Below are 26,387 nucleotides of genomic sequence, written 5' to 3' on the forward strand. Positions count from 1 at the left end.
CTGTCCTGAATACATTGAATCTTAAACCACAGGTGAATGCCATTCACCCCATTATTCCTGCATTGACCTTCAGTAAGGTCTATCCAATTAAAACTGATTCCTTGCTCTTTTCCCTACAAATATCTTCTTTTCAAATACATATTCAGTTCCTTCTTTGGAATTTTCATTTTAATTTTAACATTTTCATCCTGTATTCAAATGATACGAGCCTTCATCTCTTCCTTTTCCGTAGTAATCTTGACCCCTCTGCAATACTCTGAGGGTTCTGCATTCTTTATTTCTGGACTCTTGCCTGAACCTGGCATTTGTTGCTCTACTATTAGTGCCATCAGCTGCCTAGGTTCCAGGTTCTGAACTTTACTCCCTTAATCTCTCCTTCACTGCCCTTTTTAAAGATGAGCAAATTCTTCTTGGATCATATTGCAGTTTCACAGTTTTCGCCTTCTACCTGGAGCTTCACTAAATGCGTGTTAACAATTGTTCAGCAAGAAGTGGATTTGAGCCAGTGTTATTCCAATCAATGCTTTTTATTGCTTTTCGCACAAATCTATAGACAACATTAAGGAAAGGGCTGGCAGTTTTTCATTATTGGTGTGTACAAGGCTGACCCTATAAAGTTCAGGCAGATTTCTGGTATGACCTCATCGTGTATAACAGTGAAGAATTGTAATGGTGGATGTGAATCTGGTACAAAGTAACATTGGGATGTATTGGTAGTTACAGATAGAAAACTATATAAGATTGAGGATAAAGCCTTGGCATTTGTTCTCAGTGGTGTTTTGCCAATGAATTGGGTATTTGTGCTCATTTTCATGCTTGGCATATTATCTACGCAGTCTGGGATAAAAAGGAGCCGAGGTAGTTTGGGACCTCAGTGATAAATAGTCATCTCTGAGGTAATCTGAATATCACGTTGTGATTAAATGTGACCCTTGCTCTGATGTTTTGGTCCTTGCACACTGAAAAGATATGGGATCCTACCAGTGCAACCTTTATATCACTCAACTGCTGCTTATAAATCTACTTGGAATTTGTGTTTGGAATCTGTCTGCTTTGCATAAATTTCCAGACTTCCCCTTTGATTCTGCTTTTGGATCTTTTTGCACAGAAAGAGTCCACGTGATCTGCTACACCAGATCGTGAAAGGGTGATTAGTGCCACTTCTCTGCTCTTCTGCTCTACCCATTTGCATCTTTCTTTAGAAGTACTTTTTCCAATTCCATTTTGAAAATTGCCTCTGAATCTGCTTTCACTGTCTTTTTGACTAATGCATTCCAGATGCTCTAAAAACAACTCTTCATCTCCCCTTTTATCAATCCTGACAATTTTTTTTTGCCCTTTGGCTGCTGTTGCTCTTGCCAGTGGCAGCAGTAACTTGTTTACTGTTTTTAAACTGTGGTCACTTAGACCACCATGTTAAATTTCTCCATAAACTTTCCCACTGCAAGGAAAGCAGCTCTGACGTCTCCAGTTTGTGCAGATATTTGAAATCCCTGATCCCTGGTTTTGTTGTAGCAAACGTCCTGTGCTGTTTCCTAAGCCTTGATATCCTTCACAAATTGTGGATAATTCGTATAATACTTAAGTGGAGGCTTCACCAGAAGTATGAGGGTTTAACGAAGCATTTTTACTTCTGTATCTAGTCTCGTCTAGGGCAGAGTTTCTCAACTGGGGTTCCGTGAAAGGTTGCTTACAGTTCTGCGAGAGATCGTGATTTTAAAAAAACATTGTTTTTTAAACTTTGTGCGATGCGTGATGCTAGTGCTCGCAGTGGTGGGCAGTGACTGAGCAGCCCCGTAAGCAATCTTATTAGTCTCTTGGCCCACTATGGCAATGCGCAATAAGGCTGTGTTTATTTGGTTGAGTCCATTCTCAGTTTTTGATGGGAGATAGTGGAGGCTGTTGATAATTGGAGAGTGCTGTATTGCTTAGAGAGGAGTACAGTAGGCTGATAATTGGTGAGTGCTGTATTGTATGGAGGGGAGGATGGTAGGCTGATGGTGAGCGCTGTATTGCATGGAATGGAGGCCAGTAGGCTGATGAGGAGTGTGAAGTGCATTTTCCGAGCATTCAATGTTGATTCCTTTGTTTTTCAGACGTGTCTGACGGTCCAGTGTGACAACTTTTGAATTACAATCTTCTGAGTCATTTCGCTGCACTAGTGCAGCAAAAGACACAAAAAAGCCTGTCTTTCTGATGAAAGCTACTTATCAATGGGTTTTACATGGACTGGTGATCCGAGTTGTCCTGTTCCATTGTGCCCAGTCTGTGGCAAACAACTTACTAATGTAGCAATGGTTCCAGCAAAATAGAAAAAAACACTGAACTACGAATCACAGCCATATTATATGTTAGTGATCACCAACCTTTTTAAGCCCAAGTTCCCCCTAGCTCAGCCTTAGTGAAAGGCAAGATGGACCTACTAAATCGTTTAGAGAAAAAAAACAGCTCAGATTGTACTTCCAACTTGAGGCCTTTTATTTGGGCTAATTGTATTTTAATTACATAAAATGCTTTTGTCAAACTTTCAAATGAGTTCAACCAAGAAAACACTGTAACTAGCTTATCAAACAGGCCATAGCATCTTCGAGCTCATTCAATAGTGCCTTGAATAAGTGGTGCTGAAGCGCTTTTGCTCGAATCAAGTTTATCAGTTTGACCACCAGTGTCATTACATGAGAAAAGTCCACGACCTTCCCAGCCAAGGCCTGCTGATGAATCACAGAGTGATAATCCAGGAAGTTGGGAAAATCAGGTCATTATGGCACAGTGCTATAAAACCAATGCGCACACCGGGCATTGCTGGGGCCCCATCAATAGTAATTGCCACCAATTTATGAATGGGGATGTCATTTTCACGGACATTTTTAAAAAACTCATTGTAAATATCCTCACTTCTCGTTCTCTCCTTTAAGTGCAAAAGAGTGAGGAAGTCCTCCTTTGTTGTAAAATCCTGGAAAGCCATTCTGACAAATACAACAAACTGAGCTGTTTGCATTACATCCAGGGATTCATTGAACTGTCGTGAAAAATATTCACAGAGTGGCAAGTCCTTTTAGCACTTGTCGATCCACGTCCTCTGAGCCTTCAACCCCGATTTCAGCTCCTCAACTTTCCTGGTATTGGTAAACTGTTACTGAGACACTAGTATAAGTTTCAGGGGTACACAAGCTAATGACACCACTGTTTTTGTTTCCCATTTCTTTACATTTGGGGAATGTTGGAATTTAAAGGGGGAGAAGTGCTGTAATGTGAGCATTATAAAGATAAGTTAATACCAGTTAGGATTATGGTAAAGCTGTTTGTAAAGAGAGGTCGTTTCCAGAGTTGCGGTGTTTTCCTTCCGGTCTTTTCTGCCCGGTGCGCGTTAGTGAAAACCTCTGTATGTGAATATCGTTTCTTTTAAAGTTGTTTCTTTTGGGCATGAAGTTGTTGAGTGGTCCTTTTTGAAAGTAGAAGTTACTACATATTTGCATCAGAAGGTTTATCAGACATAATGTATTTGTGTATTTAATTTTCATTTTTTTCGGGATCAACTGGGAAAGTCTCAAAGATCGGCCAGTCGATCGCGATTGACTGGCTGGCAACCACTATTATACATAAATGTGCTGATTATTTTAAATGGCTACTGGAATCTCAAAACAAACAGCATAAAGCTTTTGTTAATAAAATCACAGTCTGTAAAAAGTACAGGAAGCGAGTTATTTAGTAGCAGAACTTATTACCCAGAATAGAAAATGTCATACAGTCAGTGGGAACCTAATAATGCCAGCATGTAAAATTATAGTGGGTAAAATGCTAGGACAAGATGCACTACGAGATGTTGAAAAGGTTTTGTACTTGATGATGATGGCTGGTTGTTCGCTTGCGAAGATCAGGGAGGAAGAAGGGTCCTCAGGAGCGAAGTATGATAATCGCTGACTGTAGAGGCCAATTCTGGATCTGCAGATTCTGGAGCGGTAAGGACACGGGAAGAGCTGGGATGTGGGCGCTTGGGTCGTAGGAGCCTCCATGCATCTCCTCTTCTCTTCAGCAGTCGCTCTTCTGGATTCCTCAAAATTCTTGGCTGTGATGTGGATCAGTGTTCTCTGTCACAAGCCAGCTGCTGTCACTTGTTCACCTTGATACTTGCCTGACTGAGCTACTGCTTAAGTTGGTCTTTGTACCTCTTGTTCTGAGAGAGTTCTGCGTAGAGTAGTGCTTCTGGTAACCCGGCGTTGTCCATGCAAGACCTATGGCCTGACCAGCGGAGCAGACTGAGCAACAGAGTGGTTTCAATGCTTGGAAGTTGAGCCTTCTCCAGGATCTGGTTGTTGGAGACATGATCCTGCTGGCTGATACCCATGATGGAGCGGAGACAGTGCTGTTAAATCGTTGGAGCAACCAGATTTGCTTGCAGTACAAGATCCAGGCTTTGGAGCCGTATAGCAGTGTTGTGATTACGGCAGCCCTGTACACCTAGATTTTTGTGGGCAGACGCAGTTGGTTATTCTTCCATACACATTTCTGGAGGCGCCCGAAAGCACTGCTAGCTCTGGCGAGTCGATTGTCAATGTCCCTTACTACAGTAGCCTCACTGGAGATGATGCTGCCCACAGTAGGTGAACTGCTCAACTGTGCTGAGATGGTGGTCATCAGTGGTGATCCTAGGTGGGTTGTTAACACCACGAGGTGGCTTCTGACGGAGGATCATTGTTTTCTTCAGACTGACTGTTAACCCAAAAGCCCTTGCAGCCTTGGTGAACTGGGTGACTGCAGCCTGTAGTGCGTCCTCTGTGTGTGTGAGAAGAGCACAGTTGTCCGCATATAGTAGCTTGAGAATGGGCTCTTACATGGATTATGTTTGGGTGAGAAGGTGGTCAGTCTCAAACAGTACAATAAGTCGATGTATTAATGTCATCACATGATGCTGAAGAAGTTTTGTGTGATAAACTGAAAAACAACAGCTTCTCTATCCAGGTTGATGGGTCATTAGATTTCACCAATAAATGTCATGTTGTAGCATTTGTAAGATTTGTAAATGATGGTAAAATTCCAGAAAACTTTTACTGTTGAAAACAGCTGCCCGAAACAAACAAAGGGCAAATTTAATGTTTTGTCTTCATTTCTGGACATGAAAGGTGTGTCTTGGAGGAGCTGAATTGGCATCTGCACTGATGGTGCCCCATCAATGGTTGGCTCCATGAGAGGTTTCATTTCTCTTGTTAAAAAAAAAAGAAAATCCTGACGTCATCACAACACACTGCTTTTCTTCACAGAGTGGTACTGATGTCAAAAACTCTTGGAGATGAAATTTTAAAAAGTTCTGGATGATGCCTCAAAAATGGTCAACTTTACTAAACAAAGACCACCAATTCAGTCGAGAATGTTTTAAAAAAAGACTGAAAACCTGGACACATAGCACACTGTCTGTTGCTCCTGCTACAGACAGAAATTCATTGGCTTAGCAGAGGAAGAATTCTCAATAGGGTGTTTGAGCTGAAAGGTGACTTGCAGGAGTACTTTGAAGAAAATAGTAGGCCAGATTTTGCTGAATGTTTTGAAGATGAAGAATGGTTGCAGTAACTAGCTTATTTAGCAGACATTTTTCATCATATGATCCAGTTGAACACACCTCTGCAAGGCCCTGGAGAAAATGGTTTGACTCAAGTGACAAAATTCTTGAATTTAAATAGGAAATTGAACCTTTGGAAAATCGTGCTGCAAAAGGAAACCTTGAAATAGTTCCACTGCTGCTTTGGTGTAAGAGTGAGGAAGGATCAGAAAGTCTGGAGGCTTATTGAAAACCACCTGGAAGAACTGTAGAACAAAATTGAACAGTATTTTTCCTCCCTTTCAACACAAGTGTATGACTGGGTGACAGACCCTTTCTCTGAATCGTTTGCTCAGCCTGAGAATTTAACTTTGAGAGAAGAGGAAGAACTTTGTGAGGTGCAGTCTGATCATGCACTCAAGATGAGATTTACTGACTTGCCCCTGGACAAGTTCTGGATTTCTGTGAAAGAAGAGCATCCTGCCATTCATAGGAAAACAATGATCACTTTGCTGCAATTTTCAACCTCTTACATGTGTGAGCAAGCTTTTTCTTGTTTGACTAGCATCAACAATAAGGATAGAGATAGTCTTATATCAGTTGAAGGTGAAATCCAAGTGTGCTTATCTCAAGTTTGACCCAGAATTGAATATTTGTGCAGCAAAAACCAAGCATAGGTTTCACATGCTAGGCCTATATTTGAGCCTGATCATGACACTTAGTAAGAAAATGGTTTTTCAAAGTCTTGTATAAAGTTGTGTCTCAAGCTATATTTTCATTCAAATTGCTTTGGCTTATGGTTTTTCGTAACTTTACTATCCAACATCGTCAATAAATATTCATGTTGTAAATAGCGTTAATTTAAAATCAATTTACAAACTTTATTTAAATGAAATCTACTGAAGCTGCCTTTAGAAAAATTAAATCTCATTTTGGCTTAAGCCAGTTATTTAACAGAAATGTATTATGTTTGCCTTATGAGTTTTAAAAATTTATGAAAGGGAAAGAAAGAGATTAATTTCAAGAAGGGTAAGCTAAGCTAGCTACCCTTTTTTTTCAAGAGAGGTTGGCTAAAAATTCATTCCCTACTTAAAAGAACATTGACAATTATTTTTGGATTATTGTATCTACAACTTACTGATCACACTAGGTGAAGATAAAATAAGTTTTACTCAGGGGTTACCTGAGACCTGAAAACTATTTTAACAGTTCCTCCAGAACAAAAAGGTTGAGAAAGGCTGGTGTCGAGTTTAAGAATCCTCCATGTTCTTTACAGGTTTTGAATTTTGAGTATGTGATTCCAGGGTTCTGTGTTTTTCCACTCCTTTTTAAAACAGAATTGTTTAACTGGAGTGTCTGTTCATTGCAGAAATGTGCATTAAATTTCCTTCAACAGAGAATGCAGAGATTCTTCTTTGCAGTGCAGTCTGAGTGTTAGATGAGGGTCAAATTCATCTGGTAGCGGGAGGAACACCACAATTTTTATTATTTTCATTTTCGAGTTCTGGGACTTCTGCCAGCAAGACCAACAAATATTGTCCATCCTTAAATCCCTTTGAGACAGTAGTGGAGAACTGCCACCTTGAATGGCTGCAGTCCTTCTAATGAAAGTATAACCCACTGTGCTGTTGGATGAAGAGTGCAGGGATGATGAAGGACTCGTGACTTGGAATAGAACTTGTAGGTAATGGTGTATGTTTTTCCTTGGCAGTAGTGGTTGGGGGTTTGGGAGATGCTATTACTCAACTGGTGCACATGAAAACCACTGTGCACTGTTGGTGGAGGGCATGAAGTTCAGAGTGAAAGTTGGGTACTGATTAAGTTCTGGGTGGTGCCAGGCTTCGAGAGTTGTTGGCATTGCACAATTTCAGGCAAGGAGAGAGTGTCCCATTACATTCCTAACTTATACCTTTTGATATTGATGGTGGAAAGGCCTTGGCATGCCATGGAGTGAGCCACTTACCACACAAACCCCTAACCTCACACCTGTTCGTATAGCCATGATATTTATGTGGCATGGGAAGTTGAGTTTCTAGTCATCGGTGACCATCAGGATATGGATGGTGCAGAATTTAGCTACGGTAATGCTTCTGAATGCTAGGGTAGATGGTTAGATTCTCTGGTGTGGGAGACAGTGATTGGTCAGCGGAACGTGTCACAGATGTGTCTTACCTATGCCTGAACATTGCCCAAGCTTCCTTTATACAGCTACAAGTCACCTCATTTGCAGAGAATTGTGATTGAATGCTCAGGCCACATTTGGAGTACTGTGAGCAGCCTTGGGCTCCTTCTCTAAGAAAGGTTGTACTGGCATTGGGATCCAGAAGAAGTTTAAGAGAATGATCCTGGAAATGAAATGTACAAGGAGTGTTTGATGCCTCTGAGCTTGTACTCACTCTAGAGTTTAGAAAAATGAGGGTGGATCTCATTGTACCTACTGAATATTAAAAGGCCAAGGTAGCGTGGATGAAAAGAGGATGTTTCAAATTGTAGAAGGGTCTAGAACTAGAGGGCACAGCCTCAGCATAGAAGGCTGTTCCTTTAGAACAAAGACGAAGAGAAATTTCTTTAGCCAGAGGATGGTGAGTCTATGGAATTCATTGCCACAGACAGCTATGGAGGCCATGGGTATACGTAAAGAAGAGGTTATAGTTTCTTGGTTAGTAAGGGTGTCAAAGATTACAGGGAGAAAGCAGAAGAATGGGGTTGAGAGGGAAAATAAATCAGACGCAATTGAATGGAGGAGCAGACTCAATGGGATGAATGGTCTAATTCTGCTCCTATGTCTAATGGTCTTAAGGAATTGAGAATTGTTCAATCACGTGGAAATATCCTGAGCTTTGACCATCTATCTTATTTTCCCTTTCGAGTCTGTGTTGGCCTTTAGAACACTGCCATTCAACACTCACTTGTTTTTGTTTTACCAAGGTGCCTTGATAACAAAAATGCTGTCTTGATATCAATGACAGTCACTCTTATCTCTTCCCAAGTCCTTGTTTGTTTGTTGCAACTTTCTCTGAGTGAGCGAGGTGAGAAGCAGTCTGGGATCTTTACACTGATCGCTGTTCAGTAACTCTTGCTAAAAGACCTGGCTTGAGGGCAAACTTAGGCTGGGTGATTTGCCTGTGAGGTAGAATATGCTCACTGAAGGCTGCCTGGCAAGTATGGGACCCACAGTTCAGCATAAGGCACTTGCTGCAAAGGGAAGAATAGGACAAAATGGAAGGAAAATTGCTTTGAAAGAAATGAACCAGGTTGGGGGTATGGGACAAGAGGCTTTGGGTGGGTTTCTGAAATGTCATTACTACATGTGAGTTGTTTTCACAGTCAAGAGGAGATCTGTTGAGTGATGTTGAGTTGGGACCCTCAACAGTTATCCACTTTCTTGCCTGCAGCTGTACAAGAGGAGAGACAGCGGGGTAAGGACAGGAATGAGAATGAGGTGGAATCAACGAGCAGTGCCAACGAGGACATGCCAGTCGAGAAGATAGTGGAGGCAGAGCTGGCTGTAGAGCCCAAGACTGAGACTTACATCGATTCCAGCCTCGGAATGGGCAGCAGCTCAGTGAGTACACACACTGCACACAACACAAATCATTGTGCTTGCATCACACTGCACTCCAATAAATCCTGGGTCCTATAAGCACAGCCGCAAAAAGAAATTCCAGTACCAAATGAGAATTTAATACATTTCAGAACTAGCGACGTGGATGTGCTGCGTGATGGTCTACACGCAGCAACAGTACTTCCACTACAGTGGAGGTATGCTAATGAATTCCAGTGCCTGCATCTAAAGGAAATAATTTCCACTGTCACAGCAATACAGCATAAGTTTTAATCGCTAGAGACACAAGAGACCACAGATACTGCAATCTGGAGTAACAAACTAACTGTTGGAGGAACTGAAGGAGGTCTTGATCCAAAACATCAACAGTTCCTTTTCTCTATGTAGGCTGTTCGACTGCTCAGTTCTTCCAGCAGTTTGTTTTTCTCTTCAAGTTCTTGTCCCTAGTGGGTAAAACACTATGGCATTAAATTTCAGTGCCCATTTTACACGCTAAGGCAATTAATTATGTTTACATTGCACTGCAAACTTCAGTGCTCAAAAACAAAATCTGGTGCCTCACCACTGATGTGGGATGGTAGCAAATCCCTGCAATAAATTCCAGTTTCTATACCACATTTACCACATCATCAAATACTCCATCAGTGCTGCCATTGATGTGGCATTGTATTGTACCAGATCAAGCACTGAGCCAAAGCTCCAACCGTGTTCTCAGGAGGAAGTTAAACATCCTATGTATTGTTTGAAGGAGAGCAGGGCTGTTCTTCATGTGTACGGGCAAATTCATTATCAGCATTGCTAAAATGGGTTTCTTGCTGTTCATTGCTAATTATGGAACCTGAATGCACACAGATTTGGCAGTATGGTTCCTTCATCAATAGTGAGCAAGAAAGTTGAGAGGTGACTTAGTCCAGGTGTTCAAAACCATAAATAGTTTCGATGCTTACCCCCTGTATATCTTTTATTGCCTTTCATGGTGCACTTATTATGGTGACAACAAATGCCTAGGTTGGTTATTAAATTGCCATTCAAATGGGCCACCTGGAAAATAAATGAATTTCAAAAGTCAGCAATTGGTGAAAATAACAACAGAAAATGTCTGTTACATGCTCAGTGGGTCATGTAGCTTCAGTGGAAAGAGAAGCGGTTAATGAAAATATGCTTCATTGAGTGCTGCATGAATGCTGACGTGGACCAGTTTATGTGCTCTATTCTGCATGCAATTTGATCAATATGAAGGGTCCTTGGCCTGAAGATTAACCTGTTTCTCTTTCCACTGAGATTGCTTGATTTACTGTTTCCAGTAAGTTCTGTTTTTATTGCCCTGGACTGCACTTATTCCAGGAAGTGGACGCTATACCATTGAGCCAAGCTTAGTTCTTCAGCCATAGTTAATAATTTCAATTGCATTAGGTATATGTCTCAAAAATTGGTTATTATGCCCAATCCAACCATGGTGGTGTTCATGTTGCATTCCAGACTCTCATTGGCTTTCCTCATCTAAATCTTAGTGTAACCTTCTAGACCTTCTCATTCATAATGCAGCTACAAAAATAAATCTTTTATCTTGGACTTTAGTTTTGAATGCTTGTGCTCCTGTACTTTCAGGCATTGCAATCAAAGCTTGTGTGTTAACATAGTCTTCTGTTTCTTGGCCAGCCAAATGACCCAGTTACCAACATCTGTCAAGCAGCAGACAAGCAGCTCTTCACGCTGGTCGAGTGGGCCAAGCGGATTCCACACTTCTCAGAGCTCCCATTGGACGACCAGGTTATTCTTCTGAGGGCAGGTAATCAGCATTTCTTTTTTTAACCAATGCTGTTATCCAATTAATTGTACCGATCTACCCTAACTCATCAATTCTGTAACCCAATAAGCATGCTGACCACCTTCCCCATTGTCTGGAATCTTTTACCCTGAGCATATGACCCCAAGTCACATCTCCACCATATTATCCCTTCAAGTGTCACACACTCACATGCTCTCGCACTCACACACATACACAATGTATTATTGTTGTACAGATTTAAATCTATTTTGTACTATTGAGTTTACCAGGGCATGTTGTGCTGTTCAGTATCATTGTGCTGTGCCTCTCAGTAAAAGGCCAAGTGTCTCTCCTGGTTTGTTTTTCACGCCTGGACAATCAGTATCATTTTCGGGGTCCAAGCTGAACTTATATTAAGACCAAGCTGAACTTATATTGTTCTGCAATGACGAGTAGAATGGTCTTTTGGAGGTTGTTGGCTAATTAAATGGCATTTATTTCACTGTGCCACTTCCATGGGAAGGTCATAGAATAGTGCCTGTGATCAGAGAATACTGCTGGGGGATAATTTGTTCCACAGTCGTAGAATCCAATCCCTAAGAAAGGCATTCTGAAGATCCCTAACCGTTACCTTTTGTTTATTTATTAGATTTGCAACTCTAATTCCCATGTATTGTGCTGAGCAACTCCTCTCCTTTTCCAGTGTTTACACTGAGCTATTTCTGTACCATATACACTTTCACTCCAACCAGTCCATGCTCTACATGAGCCCCCTCCCAGATTTCCTATTCTAACTCTTGGTTTTATCTCCCTTATGTGTTTGTCTATTCCTTTAAATTCATCTATAGTTTCCACCTCAATTACTCCATCAAATAGTGGTTCAATTTATATCAGTGTATACAGTATACAACCTGAAATTCTTAATTCTCACAGACATCCCCGAAACAAAAGAAAAATTCCAAACTATCGGAACCCCAGAGCCCCACCTCTTATGCACAAGCAGCAACAAGCATCAGCCCTCCCCCGTCCCTCTCCCCTACCTGCTCAGCAAAAGCATCAGCGCCCCCACCACCCACCATGCAAGCAATAGCAAAGCCCCCAACAAGACCCTGATCTGGGTCCATCAAAAAAACTACTGTCTATCCCAACACTTTGACGTCCCACAGGCTCTCTCTCTCTCTCTCTCGCTCTCTCTCTCACTAACAAGGGGGAGAGAGGTATCGTTCCTGCCACAGTGAGAGGGGAGGTCAACAACTCGCTGTTTCAGTGTTAGAATCTGCAGTGTCATGCATTTTGACAGCAGCCTGCACTGTTGTCTCGACGTTTCAATCTCCTGACACCAGTAAGGAATCGGATCATCCACAGGGCCTCTGGGCTGCAACTCGAAGGTGCAGATCTTTCAGGTTGCTCCTGGAGATATCGAAAATGCTAGGACACTTGGTGAGGTCTGAGAGTGGGTACCCACTGCTGTGAAGGCAGTGAGATGTAGATCACTGACTCCGACTGGATCCTAGCCACCTTGAAAAGGAAAGAAAAGACATTAAAAAGAAGAAATTAAACTGTTAGTGAATTGCAGTCTTGGGATAAAGATGCTTTATCTGAATTCCCTATTGGATTTCTTATTATAGTGACCTCTAGTTAGGCTGTTGTCAACAAGTTGAAGCATTTTCTCTACAGCCTCATTGTAGTAACCCTTTATAGTTTTAGAACATTTCTTAAGGATAGAACGCAAACACCAGAGTTTTGGATGAGCTCAGGGTGCAAGTTGGCAAGATGTTTGGCCTTTGTTCTCAGCATGGATCTTGATCAATAAACTAGAGTGGAAAGCTGGAGTGATCCTTGTTGAATTCAGATAATCTTCCCCAGAGCTTGTGTTGATTACTAGAGATCAATCCATATTGATTTATTTTCAAATCTTTTTATTATTATTCGAAAATAACACGGGTACATCGAAGTAACAACACTTACAATGCCTCAAAAAAAAGAGAAATTATCTTAAAGATTGAAAATTTTTGTGAATTAAAAAAAAAACCTTACTAAGCAAGGAAAGTGAGAAGAAGGAAAAAAATACACCATTGGGGGTACAACCCCGGAGCCATGCGTCATACAGAAAGCTTCTAAAAATAAACATCAAACTGCCAACAAGAAAGAAAGATATATCAAAAAAAAATTACACTTACATCGTGGAGGAAATCTATCAGTTAACTGAAATGATAATAATGAGCAAGTGAGCCCCATCTCTTCTCAAAATCAAATAAAGGTTCAAAGGTTCGACTTCTAATTTTCTCCAAGCTAAGACACAGCATCACTTTAGGGAACCATTGTGACAAAGTAGGAACTGATATATCCTTCCATTTCAACAAGATGGCCCTCCTAGCTATCAATGTAACAAACGCAATAACATGTTGGTCAGACACAGAAATACCATGGATATTTTGAGGACTTATTCCAAAAAGCACAGTCAATTTATTAGGTTGTAAGTTGATTCTGAGTGCTTTAGAAATTGTCAAAAAGACTGACTTCCAAAATTGTTTTAATATAGAACATGACCAGAACATATGTGTCAGTGTAGCTATCTCAGTTTTACATCTATCAGAATACTTGTCAACATTGGGAAATATTTTAGAAAGTCTCTCTTTCGTCAAATGGTAATAATGTACAATTTTAAATTGAATCAGTGAATGACTAGCACAGATCGAGGAAGAGTTAAACCGCTTCAGAATCCGTGTCCAATCCTCCCATATAAAAGTCAAATTGAGTTCCTTCTCCCAATCCTGTTTAATCTTAAATAAAGGACGCTTATCCCATTGTAATAATAAATTATAAATTCTTCCAATAGAACCTTTCATCAAGGGGTTCATATTCATAATAGTATCTATCTAACAAGTCAGCCTCCAATATGTAAGGAAAATTACTTAAATAGTTTTGTAAAAAATGTCTAACTTGAAGATATTGTAAAAAGTGTGAATATGAGAGAGAATATTTATCGACTAATTGTTCAAAAGACATCAATCTGCCTTCTTTAAATAAATCCAAAATATAATTAATACCTTTATTTTTCCAAAGTAAAAAAATTGGATCATTCCAGGAAGGTTTAAAAAAGTAATTATGATAAATTATACTACAAATTTTAAATTTTTTAAGATTAAAAAAATTGCGGAACTGGAGCCAAATTTGTAAAGAGTGCTTAACCACAGGATATGGGTCTAAATTAGCAACTTTAGCTAATTGTATAGGTAGAGCAACTCCTAATAACGAAGTTAACTAAAACTGTTTCACCGCTGTCAGTTCCAGTTCTACCCAAATCGGTTGATCATTCCTATCACTCCAATATAACCAAAAGGACATATACAGCAAATTAACAGCCCAATAATACATTCTTAGATTAGGCAAAGCGAGACCTCCATCCTTTTTCGACTTTTGTAAATGACAGTTACTAATTCTTGGTTTTTTATTATCCCAAATAAAAGATACAATAATAGAATCAATCCAATCAAAAAACTTCTTAGTCAAAAAAACAGGAATATTCTGAAATGAATATAAAAATTTTGGTAAAATCATTATTTTAACTATATGAATACGACCAACGAGTGAAAATGTAAGTGAGCTCCATCTACTAAATGAGTACTTCATAGAGTCCACTAAAGGAGGAAAATTGGCTTTATAAAGATCCTTTTTTTTAGTAATTACGACACCTAAATATCTAAAAGAATCCGTAACTTTAAAAGGAATATTATCATATATAGAGACAGATTCATTTAAAGGAAGTAATTCACTTGTACTAAAATTTATTTTATATCCTGAAAAATCACCAAATTTGTCAAATAATTTTAGCAAAGCAGGAATAGATTCTTCAGGCTTAGAGAGATATATATATATACACACCAGTGTACATCAGAGTAAAGAGAGATCTTGTGCATGGTCTCATTCACAAAAATCCCATGAATATTTTTGGCTTCATGAAGAGCAATAGCAAGGGGTTCTAATATTAAGTTAAATAACTTAAGTAGGAAAAAAGCTACCAATTAGTAAATTAAGAAACAACAAAAAGAAACATCAAACCAAATATTAGATAAAAGGAACAAATCCTCTTTCCTCAGTCAAATATCTAATTAGCCATTTAAACAGTCAGACTTGAACCGTAAATCTTCTTTCCAAAAAAAAATCCAATAGGATGAAATGATGAGCAGGTTTTCTTATCTTCTTTTATTAATCTCTCAATGAAATATCCAAATAGCCTTCATATATCTTCTTTTTGAAATGTGAATAATATACAGATAATCGAACTGCTTTTCAGATAGTTTTTTCGGTAGTAATGTCAGTGACGGTGACAGGTATAGCCTGAACAAAATCCAGCACGGCTTTTGGGTCAAAGAAAATGTGTGGAGAAGAATTAGGAGGAAAAGCTTTCATTCTTGTCGGGTAACTCAAAGAGGGAAATAGTTTATTATCACATGCTTGTTTCATTACCAAAGCAAATCTTCATCTTTGTTCCATTACTTCTTTCGGATAATCTTCATAAAAACGGAGCTCAGACTCGTTGAAACTGAAAACTCTCTGTTTTTCTTGCTTGTCGCATTATTTGATCTTTAATTTTAAAGTGATGAAAACAAACCAAAATAAATATTGGTCTGCTTGAATCTTTAAATTTCAAAGTAGACGCTCTATGTGCTCTTTCAATAGCAGGCAGCTGTGATACAATAGTCGGAAGTAGAGTATGAAAGAGCTTACCAAAGTAAACCGTTAAGTTCCATTTTCAGCTCCTTCTTGCAATCCAACGATTCATATATTGTTTCGGCGAGACCTAGTTTCCAGGTCTATAATCTTATTATGATATCTTTCCAAACGGGTTGTAGTTTCAGACAGTTTTTGCTTAGTTAACTTCAATTCCTCTTCATGTTTAGTAACTTAAGTTTCCACATCCATATCGCTAAATGAATATTAAAGTTTGAATTGATTTATGCAAATATAAGATATCAACTTGTGTTAGTGTAGCATCCTGTATGAAAGTAATTAAAACATCCTTGGACCACTTTTCAGAAGTGTTATCTGGCTTCCCAGCCAACACCCTGCATAAACTGGAGCTTGTCCAGAATTCTGTTGCTTTATCCCATCCTTCACCAGTAGCTCAAGTCAGCCTTGTGCCAACAAATTGGTTCCCTGCCAGCAATCTCTAAATTTTATAGTTCTCGTCCTTGCCTCCAAATCTCTCTTGCTGTTTGTTAATTCTTCTGTAAATTGTCCTGAACTATGTTACCACAGAATGCTATATAAGTAACAGGTAACATTTGATATTGAGTGGCATTAGGAAATATTAAGACAGATATCCAGTAGATTTATCAATTTTCAGTTTTCAGCCCTATAAAACTCTGGTTAGACCACACTTGGAGTAGTGCGCTCACTTTTCGTCACCTTATTACAGGAAAGAGGTGAAAACATTAGGAGATTTACTACGATGCTGCCTGAATTATAGCACTTGAGGGAAAGGAAGAGTGCATTAGAACTTTTCCTCTGGAGCGAGGGGGTATGAGAGGTGACTTGATAATGGTGCATAAGGATAGATAGAATGGACAGCCAGCGCCTTTTTCACAGTGGCTAAATCCAGAAGATATCCTTTCAAGGTGAGTTGAGGAAAGTTTAAGGGAGAAGTTGGAGGCAGGTTTCTTACAGTTTCTGGAATGCACTGCTGGGGCTGGTGGTAGTGGCAGATACATTCAGGACCCTAAGTGACTCTTAGATAGGCACATGGATGAAAGAAAAACAGGGTTATGAAATCACAAACAAGAGAAAATCTCAGATGCTGGAAACCCAAGCAACACACACAAAATGCTGGAGGAACTCAGCAGGCTAGCAGCATCTATGGAAAAGAGTACAGTGGCTGTTTCAGGCCAGCATCCTTTGGCAGTCCTTTTTTCTCCAGTCCTGCTGAAGGGTCCTTTGGCTCACGATGCTGTGCGGACTTTTGGAGGGCTGTCAGAGATTACAGCGGGACATCGATAGGATGCAAAACTGGGCTGAGAAGTGGCAAATGGAGTTCAACCCAGATATGTGTGAAGTGGTTCATTTTGGTAGGTCAAATATGATGGCAGAATATAGTATTAATGGTAAAACTCTTGGCAGTGTGGAGGATCAGAGGGATCTTGGGGTCCAAGTCCCTGGGACGCTCAAAGCAGCTGCGCAGGCTGACTCTGTGGTTAAGAAGGTGTACTGTGTATTGGCCTTCATTAATCATGGAATTGAATTTAGGAGCTGAGAGATAATGTTGCAGCTATATAGGACCCTGGTCAGACCCCACTTGGAGTACTGTGCTCAGTTCTGGTTACCTCACTACAGGAAGGATGTGGAAGCCATAGAAAGGGTGCAGAGGAAATTTACAAGGATGTTGCTTGGATTGGGGAGCATGCCTTGTGAAAACAAGTTGAGTGAACTTGGCCTTTTCTCCTTGGAGCGACGAAGGATGAGAGGTGACCTGATAGAGGTGTATAAGATGATGAGAGGCATTGATCGTGTGGAAAATCAGAGGCTTTTTCCCAGGGCTGAAATGGTTGCCACAAAAAGACACAGGTTTAAGGTGCTGGGGAGTAGGTACAGAGGAGATGACAGGGGTAAGTTTTTTACTCAGAGAGTGTTGAGTGCGTGGAATGGGCTGCCGGCAAAGGTGGTGGAGACGGATATGATAGGGTTTTTTAAGAGACTTTTGGATAGGTATATGGAGCTTAGAAAAATAGAGGGCTGTCGGTAAGCTTAGTAATTTCTAAGGTAGGGACATGTTCGGCTCAACTTTGTGGGCCAAAGGACCTGTATTGTGCTGTAGGTTTTCTATGTTTCTATAAGGCAATGTATTCCTGCCCACCTTGCCAAGGGCCTCAGTCAAGTCCCTCTCAGATTTCTGATCTCTAACAGTTACAACCCAGGTTTATCCATCCTTTCCTCATAAAAATCCTGCCCACAGAAAATGTTCAAAGACCAAAATTTCCCTCCGTTTGCTCATTCACAGTGCAGCAACCCAAGATCAGTAAATTGTGACTCTGTTTAACTTACCAGTAACCCTAAATTCTATGCTGCTTGTTGAGGGAAGAGATTTAAGCCTGAAGTGGGGCAGCATCAGAGATTGCTGCAATCTGACCCATAGTGCTGAGTAGTTAAATACCTAGAATACTAATGATAATGTGTAAGGCACTGGGGCTTTGCATTGTGCAGAAAAGCCAAGAAGGGTAACAGGTTGGATCATTTTTATTATTTATTGGTTTTCAGGATATGGGTGCCTCTTAATGCCTTTCTGTATTTCTCTGTCATTAACTCTCCTGTAAAGGGAGATAGTGAATTTAAATCTTGAACTGCGCAGAGCTTCTGGGGAAGGTACTCCAAGATGCTGTTAGGTAGGGAGTTCTGGGATATAGGTTAAGTGATAGTAAAGAAGCAGTGATGTATATCAAACTCAGAATGGTGCGTGACTCAGAGGAGAATCTGCAGGCAGTGTTGTTCCTGTGTGCCTGCTGCCTTGGCCTTTATACTGATAGAGAGTGCAACTTTAAGTAGTGCAGTTGAAGTGGGCTATGCATGTAATGTCAGTATGCAACACAGCCGTAATAATGGTGGTGGAGGATGCTGGATGGGGTGTCAAGTAGCCAGCTTTGTTCTAAATAGTGTTGAAAGCCCAGACTTGTTGTTGGATCAACAATCATCCAGAAAGATGGTGACTTTGTGTTCTTGATTTGCGCTTTGGAAATGACGGGAAAGCTTTGGGAATCACTTCAGGATACCCAACCTCTAGCTTCAGTTGGATTTGTGTAAAAGCTCTTGCAGTGAGATCCTGCATTCTGTTTTCAATTTAATGGAGTACTGCTTTTATGTCCACAGGCTGGAATGAGTTGCTCATCGCTTCATTCTCGCATCGTTCCATAGCTGTGAAAGATGGGATCCTGCTGGCGACTGGCCTGCACGTTCATCGGAATAGTGCACACAGTGCAGGAGTGGGAGCCATCTTTGACAGGTGAGTGACCAGGGCAGGATACTTGAGAGTGGCAGCTGGACAGCAGGACGGATTTGAGAAGAGATCTGGGAGGTGAAATAGCAGAGTGTTTCTGTAATACTGAGATGTGCTATTTGAAAGCCATCCATTCTGTTTTGGAGAGTTTAAAATGAATTGGATTTGTTGGCTTCTTTTGAAATGCCTCTAGATGGGACGAGCTGTATTTTATAACCAATCTTTAATACCTTGCAGAGTTCTAACAGAGCTCGTCTCTAAAATGCGTGATATGCAAATGGACAAGACAGAGCTGGGCTGTCTGCGAGCTATCGTGCTCTTCAATCCAGGTAAGGGTTAACAGTATACATCTCCTGACGTATCTGTGTAGCCTTCATCTCAGTTCCATAAGGAGCTGCCCAACAACCTTGAATTGTAGCCTAGTCATTATTTTGTTGATGTATTACCACTTCACAATATTCAAAAAAAAAGCTTTCAGATACTTGAAGAGAAATGGGACGTTGAACCCCCTTTCCCTATGTTAACTGCGCTATATCTTTCCATTAATGCTCAGTCATGCCTCTAAAGGCTGCAGATTTAAGCCTAACTTCAGGGTGAACCTAATCCACATTGAAATTCTTCAGTGAAATACTGAAAGAACATTGAAATAAAAATAGATTTGCTGGAATTATGCAAGCTGACTATGTACACATGCTGCATTCTCCCTTTGCCTGTGTGAGTTTCTTCTGCTAGTTCCGATTCTATTGATTTATGTATTTCTTCCTTCTCAGAGGTGATGTGGTAGGTTTTGCCATTGTAAATTATCCCTTGGTATAGCTAAGTGGCAAAAGAACTAAAGAGGGCTGTTTAATGAACATTGAGGGAGAAATTGTTGCAGGGCTATAGCAGGAACAGGAACACAAATGGACTGATGGATGAGATGGGTTGAGGTAGCATGTGTTGCAGCATCTATATAAAAAGGAATGGAATAAACATTTCATTGACCTTACATTAAGACAAGGGAAGTTTAAAAGTAAATGTTTTAAGGAGTAGACAAAGGGAAGGATGGTGGAGAGAACACATTGACAACTCTGTCTCAGAGTGGAAACCAATATTGAATGATACATTGAAGGCGGGTGGTAAAAATTAGTGAAAGTGTGCTGGTGGAGATGTAAATAGAGTGAGAGAAAACAAAACCAGAAATGAGGAATAAATTCTTCTCAGGCTTTCAGCCGGGTATAAGTAACAATTATAACCGACATTCCAGTGACAAACTCTGCTATCTTCTTCAGGGATGATGCCAGGGTATGTCGATCCCATAGGATTTATACCCCCGAGGTCCATCCCTCCTGATTGGTTAGTCCTCAGCCAATCAGGTTTCAGCTCTCCCACCTTGTTTACAGTTGAATTCCAGTTTTTACTTAGAGTAAGACCTTCGACTTTGTTAAAATTCTTTTCCTCTAGTTTTATTTCTGCCCAATGAAGCAGTGGAGACTCCCTCAGTAAATATATTTAAGACGAGGTTGGATAGATTTTTGAATAGTAAGGGAATAAAGAGTTCTTGGGAAAAGGCAGGTATATGGAGATAAAGCTAGGCCAGATCAACCATGATTTTATTGAATGGTAGCGCAGGCTCAACAGGCCAGATGGTCTCCTTTTTTTGTTTCTTACAGATGCCAAAGGCCTGTCCAATCCTGGGGAGGTGGAGGCCCTCCGTGAGAAGGTGTATGCATCCCTGGAAGGATACTGCAAACAGAAATACCCAGAGCAGCCTGGCAGGTAATCTTCAGAGTGCTGCTAAAATGCTTTCTGTCAAATCCTAATATTACATGCTATCTTACTTTTTAAAAATCCATTGGCTCTGAATGTATTACAGCATTTATTGAAAATTCATTTCCTTACTTGGGAATGGATTTCCCATACACTGGCCCTCACCGGGGGGATGGGACGGGTCCCACACACACTGACCCTCACTAGGGAATGGGTCCCGCACACGCCGACCCTCTGGGGGATGAGGTCCCACACAGACTGACCTTCACTGGGGGATGGGTCCCACACACACTGACCTTCACTGGGGATGGGTCCCACACACACTGACCCTCACTGGGGATGGGTCCCGCACACGCCGACCCTCTGGGGGATGGGGTCCCACACAGACTGACCTTCACTGGGGGACGAGTCCCACACACACTGACCCTCACTGGGGGACAGGTCCCACACACACTGACCCTCACTGGGGATGGGTCCCACACACACTGACCCTCACTGGGGGACGGGTCCCACACACACTGACCCTCACTGGGGATGGGTCCCACACACACACTGACCCTCACTGGGGACGGGTCCCACACACACTGACCCTCACTGGGGAATGGGTCCCACACACCCTGCTCAGTTTCCCTGGTGTATGGACTTCTCTGTCCATTGCTAGACTCTGTTGCCCTACTACTGTTAATGAAGGGAAGTACCACTGTGGCTAATCATTGGTCATCCTAATTTGATTTAGTGGCTTCCGATTGACAACTGGGATCATGGCTACAATTGTATCCCCACGATCCCTATCCCAAACCCTGCCCACTGATACTGACACTGACATAAACCACTCTTTGCCATTCTGGGGTGTTGGGGTTGATGTGGTGGTGCTGTAGGTGAGACTACAAGCTCTTAAACAGGAGCTGGAACTGAGGCAGGCCACTATGCAGTTCTGTTGCCCTGGTGTTTCAGTGCTGTGGAGCTAAGGAACGCCAGCAGCTCTGTACTGGGATTTGTGTGCTAGTGCTTGCCACGCCTTTGCAACAACTCTTAAACTATTCTTTGTTGCCGGACAGGTTTGCCAAGCTCCTGCTGCGGTTACCAGCTCTGCGTTCTATTGGACTGAAATGCCTGGAGCACCTTTTCTTCTTCAAGCTGATTGGCGACACACCCATTGACACTTTTCTCATGGAGATGCTGGAAGCTCCTCATCAGATGACCTAAGCAGGCTGCGGGTAAAGAGAAAACTGCAGCCCGGAAGCAGATTTGCCATTCTTTGTACAGGCTCAGTGCAAAAATCCTTGGCCTCCCCTCTGCATTTACAGATCCTACTCCCGCTCCCTGCATCCCACCCTCAACTGTAATTCCTCATTAATGAGATGACAAAGGAATAATTTTCATTTTATATGCACTCTGCATCGATTTCTGGGTCTGTGACAAGTTGCTTATCGAGATGATCTATGGTATCTGCGTGTGCATGTGTCCGCACACACCCTGACTCTTCCCGGAGTGCAGCAGAGGCTTCATTTAACTTGTTCCTGGTTTGCATCGACATGTGGGGCAGCCTCAAGGGATTGGTCTTGTTGACCTCTGCAGAGATTTGACAACACTGGAAGTTGGACTTCAAGGAACCCTGGGTGGCCTCCATTCCCAGCATGAAGTCCTCTGGTGGAGATGTGAAGCAAGATGGAACTGGCCTCCCTCTGAACCTGCCCCCTCATTAGTTTAGTTGCAAGTTCTCCCATCTGGGCTCTCGCAAGCTGCACACTGATTGTTTCCCTGTTCTCTGCTTTCTCACTGAGCTGGCTGGAGAGATGTGGCTAATGAACAGAGTATGTTTACACGTTCCAAACCCATGCAGAACCCAGAGCAGTTCTCATTTACGCAATTGGTCTGCTGACTGAATGTTTCATGGACTACCTTATAGTCTTTTGGATTAATTGGAACAAAACAACCTTGCTCCATTGCGAACTTGGCTGTGTGGCAGGCTGATGTTCAGCACAAAATACCATGCTTTGAGCCAGTTGTAACATCAGTGAAATAGTTGCCTGGGTGCATGATTGAGTTACACGGCCTCATCAGTATCCTCCTCCTCAGCTGCCAAGAATGGTTTGGTGCATTTGGGATGTCTTGTTGACTCCTCCTACCCAGTTCTGTCTGTGAATATTGGGTGGGTTTGGGGCCTGCATCCTGAAGATTCTTTGCTGCTAAGGAAAACATTCAAATAATGAGTAAAGATCAAGCCCTAAGTACAGAGTGACCGGGTAAAAGGAGTTTGGTTTTAAAAATTAAGGAGCTCAAGTGTTCAATCTGCACTTAAGCTGATCAGTGCAATTCTTCTTGTCCTCTACACTAGTACTAACCCTCCCTCTGCTCCACTTCCACCCACCCTCTGACCCCTTTCATCTCCCTCTCCCTGCTCTGCACTCTCCAGCCCTCCCCTTCCTTGCTCCTTGGAGTCTAGGGGGTCAGAGAAGAGTTTTACCCATCAGAGATTCACACAGATTGACCTTGATCAGCTCCTGTTTATTTTTCCTAAACAAGGATAACTGGAGTTTAAACCTCATTTAACCGTGTCACTGTCTTCAGCTCCTTATTCTCCTCAGTTCTGTCCACGTTCCTCGTGGGTTGTGGTATTCATTCTTGTACGCGGATTCTCTCCAATGCTCTCCCGATTTGATCTTTATTTTCTTTATTTTACTTCAAATCTGAATTTTAACCTGAAATATAAATATTTTAAGTACAGCAATTTTGTAAAAAAAAGTTAAAAATTGCATTTTAAACTGTTGCAAGCACAGAAAGTTATGTAATAAATGGAGGCGCTCACACCAGATCACTCTCGAAACAGCCACTGGGCAGGAGCACAGTGGAAGGGGAGCTCGCCAGGAATCTCTGTCCTGCAGAATTTACTCAAGATGCAATGTCCTCCTCAGCCCATCTCCTTCTTTTCCATGTTTAATTATGTTTGCTGTGTATCACTTTGTTTAATCTCTTTGTCAATCATATCAAAATCTATTACAGTTCTCCCCGTTTCCCATTGTCTTCCTTAATCTGTCTTTCCTCTTTTGTCTTTCAGTCCTTGTATGTATGTGTGTTGTTCACTGTCGGTCTCTCTTTTTCACTTCTCCGTCTCTATCCATGTGCATGTGCGTTCATCTCTCTTCACCCTCCACAATATGAACCTGTTTCACTTATCCTCTCGGCCCTCTCCCCTCCCTGATGATCAGAGCTGTACTGATGGGTGTGCCCATTCTTGTGGTCGGTCAATTTTGAGATGTGATGGTGATCAGTCTGTGTTGACACTACGAACACTTGCTGAAAAACAAAAAAAAAGAGAAGAAAAATGTCTACAGAAATCTATTTTTGTATAAATGAAACTTTATCCCTTTTGTTAGATTGAATTTCACTGAATTATTGTAAATGTTAATACTTTAATAGTCTGCAGGGTGAAAGCAAGTGTTCCTGGGACCATTCGGGACTTTAAGCTGAATTGTTCCCTGTTTAATTTGACAGATTTGCTTTAAATTTCCAATTAGTGGCATCCGAATATTCATTGTGTTCCAGTATTGAGTGAATGCCACTCTGAGCATTCTAACACAATCTAATTCACTCTGGTTACTGACTGTCTGATTTCCCAGAAGTTTCTGCTTTGAGCTGCTGGGCTTTTGTTGCTGAGAGGAGAAACCCTGGCGATTTTTCAGATTGGTCCCTGGAGGTGTCAGTGTAAACAGTGCAGGTGGTATCCTGCTCTGATCCAGAGAGACAGCAGTTTATGGGGCAGGGTCTCTCAGGCCCTCACACAGATCAGGGCGCCCTGTGATTGCAACCATTTCAATTTAAATTTGTTTCTGTGTTAAATGTAATAAACTGTTCCCTGTACCCTACCTTGTGTCAGCTCTTGTTATGTTTTTAGCCATTGGTTTGTGTCTGGCTGAATAAACTGGTGTTCTGAAGGGCGAGAGATACTCTGCTTACAGATACAAGATTCTGGGAGAAAGTGACAGGATAGATACTAAGAGTCTGTCCCCTTCAGCAGTAGGGTCAGGAATGAGGGGTTCATCTCCGAGTGAAGGTTTGATCATTTGGGGGTGAGAATGAAGATCTCTGAACTCTGCTTTGGTTGCTGAGGTGTTGCGTATGTTCAAGGGTGAGTTGGACTTTTAGACACTTCCAGAATTGGGGATATGGAAATATGGAGAAGAAGTCTTCTCAAGCCATGGAACTAGGTGATCTTATAAAATGTTAGAATGGGATGGAGGGGCTTTTTGCTGCTGCTCCCTCTGTTGTGTGAGAGTGATTAGACTCAGTGGCAACTTTAAATCAAATTAGTGAATCATTGAAGGAATAAAATCTGGAGGATTACCAGTAAAGACTAAGGGCACAAAATTAATTCAGCAGCTCTATTAAAGAGCTGGCACGGGTAAAATTGGCTGTGTGCCTCCTATGCTGTGTGATTCTGTAGCCTAAAATGTTAGTGACTTATACTTGGGTGCCCAGGGCAAAGTTTCCACACCCAAAGATGTCAAAACTGAGAGTACAGGCTGAAGTTACAGATGTCAAAGAGGTGTGGACAGATTAATGGTATAGACGTTTAGGTGGCAGATGAAATTTAATGCAGAGAGCCTAAATGTAACATTTTGGTTAGAAAAATGAGAAGATTAGATGACACAATTCTGAAAGAGGTCTCGGAGTATATACACTTCATGGCCACTGTATTAGGTACATCTGTACACCTTGTTAATGTAAATATCTGATCAGACTATTATATGGCAGCAACTTAATGCGTAAAAGTACGCAGAGATGGCCAAGAGGTTCAGTTTCTCAAATCAAACATCAGAATGAGGAAGAAATGTGATCTAAGTGACTGACTATTGTTGGTGACTATTATTGAGTGATTGTTGGTGCCAGACTGGGTGATTTGAGTCTCTCAGAAACTGCTGATCTGGGATTTTCGCGCACAACAGTCTCTAGAGTTTACAGAGAATGGTGCGAGAACAAAAAACATCCAGTGAGTGGCAGTTCTGTGGGTGAAAGTGCAATTGGGCCAGTGTGCTTGGTTTTGTGTAAAACACATCAAGAACAATGTAAAGTTCTGGAGTGGGTGCAGCCAAGATGTACAAGAACAGGTGAGAAGATAGAATTGCTCTTCTTTGTTTCAGCTGTGATAAAATCTGATAGAGGTATTTAAATTGGCAATAAATTCTATGAGCCTGAATGAATGTGCCACAGTTGTCACCAACTTCATCAAAACCTGTGGATGAGTGTGTACCTTCGAGAACATACTGGATGTACACAAACCAAAAGCTGTGGATGAACCTAGAGATTCATAATCTGCTGAGGACTAGAACTGAGGCTTTCAAGATCAGTGATCCAGAACTACACACAAGGTCCAGCTACAATCTATGGAAGGCTATCTTAAGGGTGAAAGAACAACTCCAATTGAGGTTAGAGAAATCAGATGCATGTCAGCTCTGGCAGTGTTTGCAGGCCATTACTTTCTACAAAGAAACCTAACAATAATGGCTGTGATGCTTCACTTCCAGATGTCTCAACATCTTTTATGTACACTTAAGGAAGAATAAAACTACACCTGTGTGAATCGCTGGAGTATCTGGTGCCCCTGTGATCTCTGCCTCAAAAAGGCTAACGTTAGAACATCTTTCAAGAGGATAAACCCTTGCAAATAGTAGAGTTCGTGGATTGTTCAGAAGTTTGATAGTAGAGAGGAAGAAGCTGTTTCTGAATCGAGTGTTGGTCTTCAGGCTCTTGTATCTCCTCCCTGATGGTAGTAATGAGAAGAGGA

The 26,387-nt window shown here is 41.4% G+C and overlaps 1 protein-coding gene across 8 annotated transcripts in view; it reads left to right on the plus strand.

Annotated features, from left to right (window-relative positions):
- Positions 1 to 24,468, plus strand: part of LOC140731053 (retinoic acid receptor RXR-alpha-A) — a 121,882-nt gene extending 97,414 nt beyond the window's left edge. For all 8 annotated transcript variants that reach the window (XM_073052276.1, XM_073052269.1, XM_073052273.1 and 5 more), the window contains 6 exons: positions 8,929 to 9,098; positions 10,758 to 10,887; positions 18,727 to 18,859; positions 19,091 to 19,182; positions 20,506 to 20,611; positions 21,661 to 24,468. In XM_073052276.1, coding sequence (XP_072908377.1) covers positions 8,929 to 9,098; positions 10,758 to 10,887; positions 18,727 to 18,859; positions 19,091 to 19,182; positions 20,506 to 20,611; positions 21,661 to 21,808 — 779 coding nt within the window. In that variant the 3' untranslated portion in view covers positions 21,809 to 24,468. The remainder of the gene's footprint in view (positions 1 to 8,928; positions 9,099 to 10,757; positions 10,888 to 18,726; positions 18,860 to 19,090; positions 19,183 to 20,505; positions 20,612 to 21,660) is intronic.
- Positions 24,469 to 26,387: the final 1,919 nt, after the last annotated feature.

Source organism: Hemitrygon akajei, chromosome 7 (assembly GCF_048418815.1).
Source record: "Hemitrygon akajei chromosome 7, sHemAka1.3, whole genome shotgun sequence".
In the NCBI taxonomy this organism is placed as follows: domain Eukaryota; kingdom Metazoa; phylum Chordata; class Chondrichthyes; order Myliobatiformes; family Dasyatidae; genus Hemitrygon; species Hemitrygon akajei.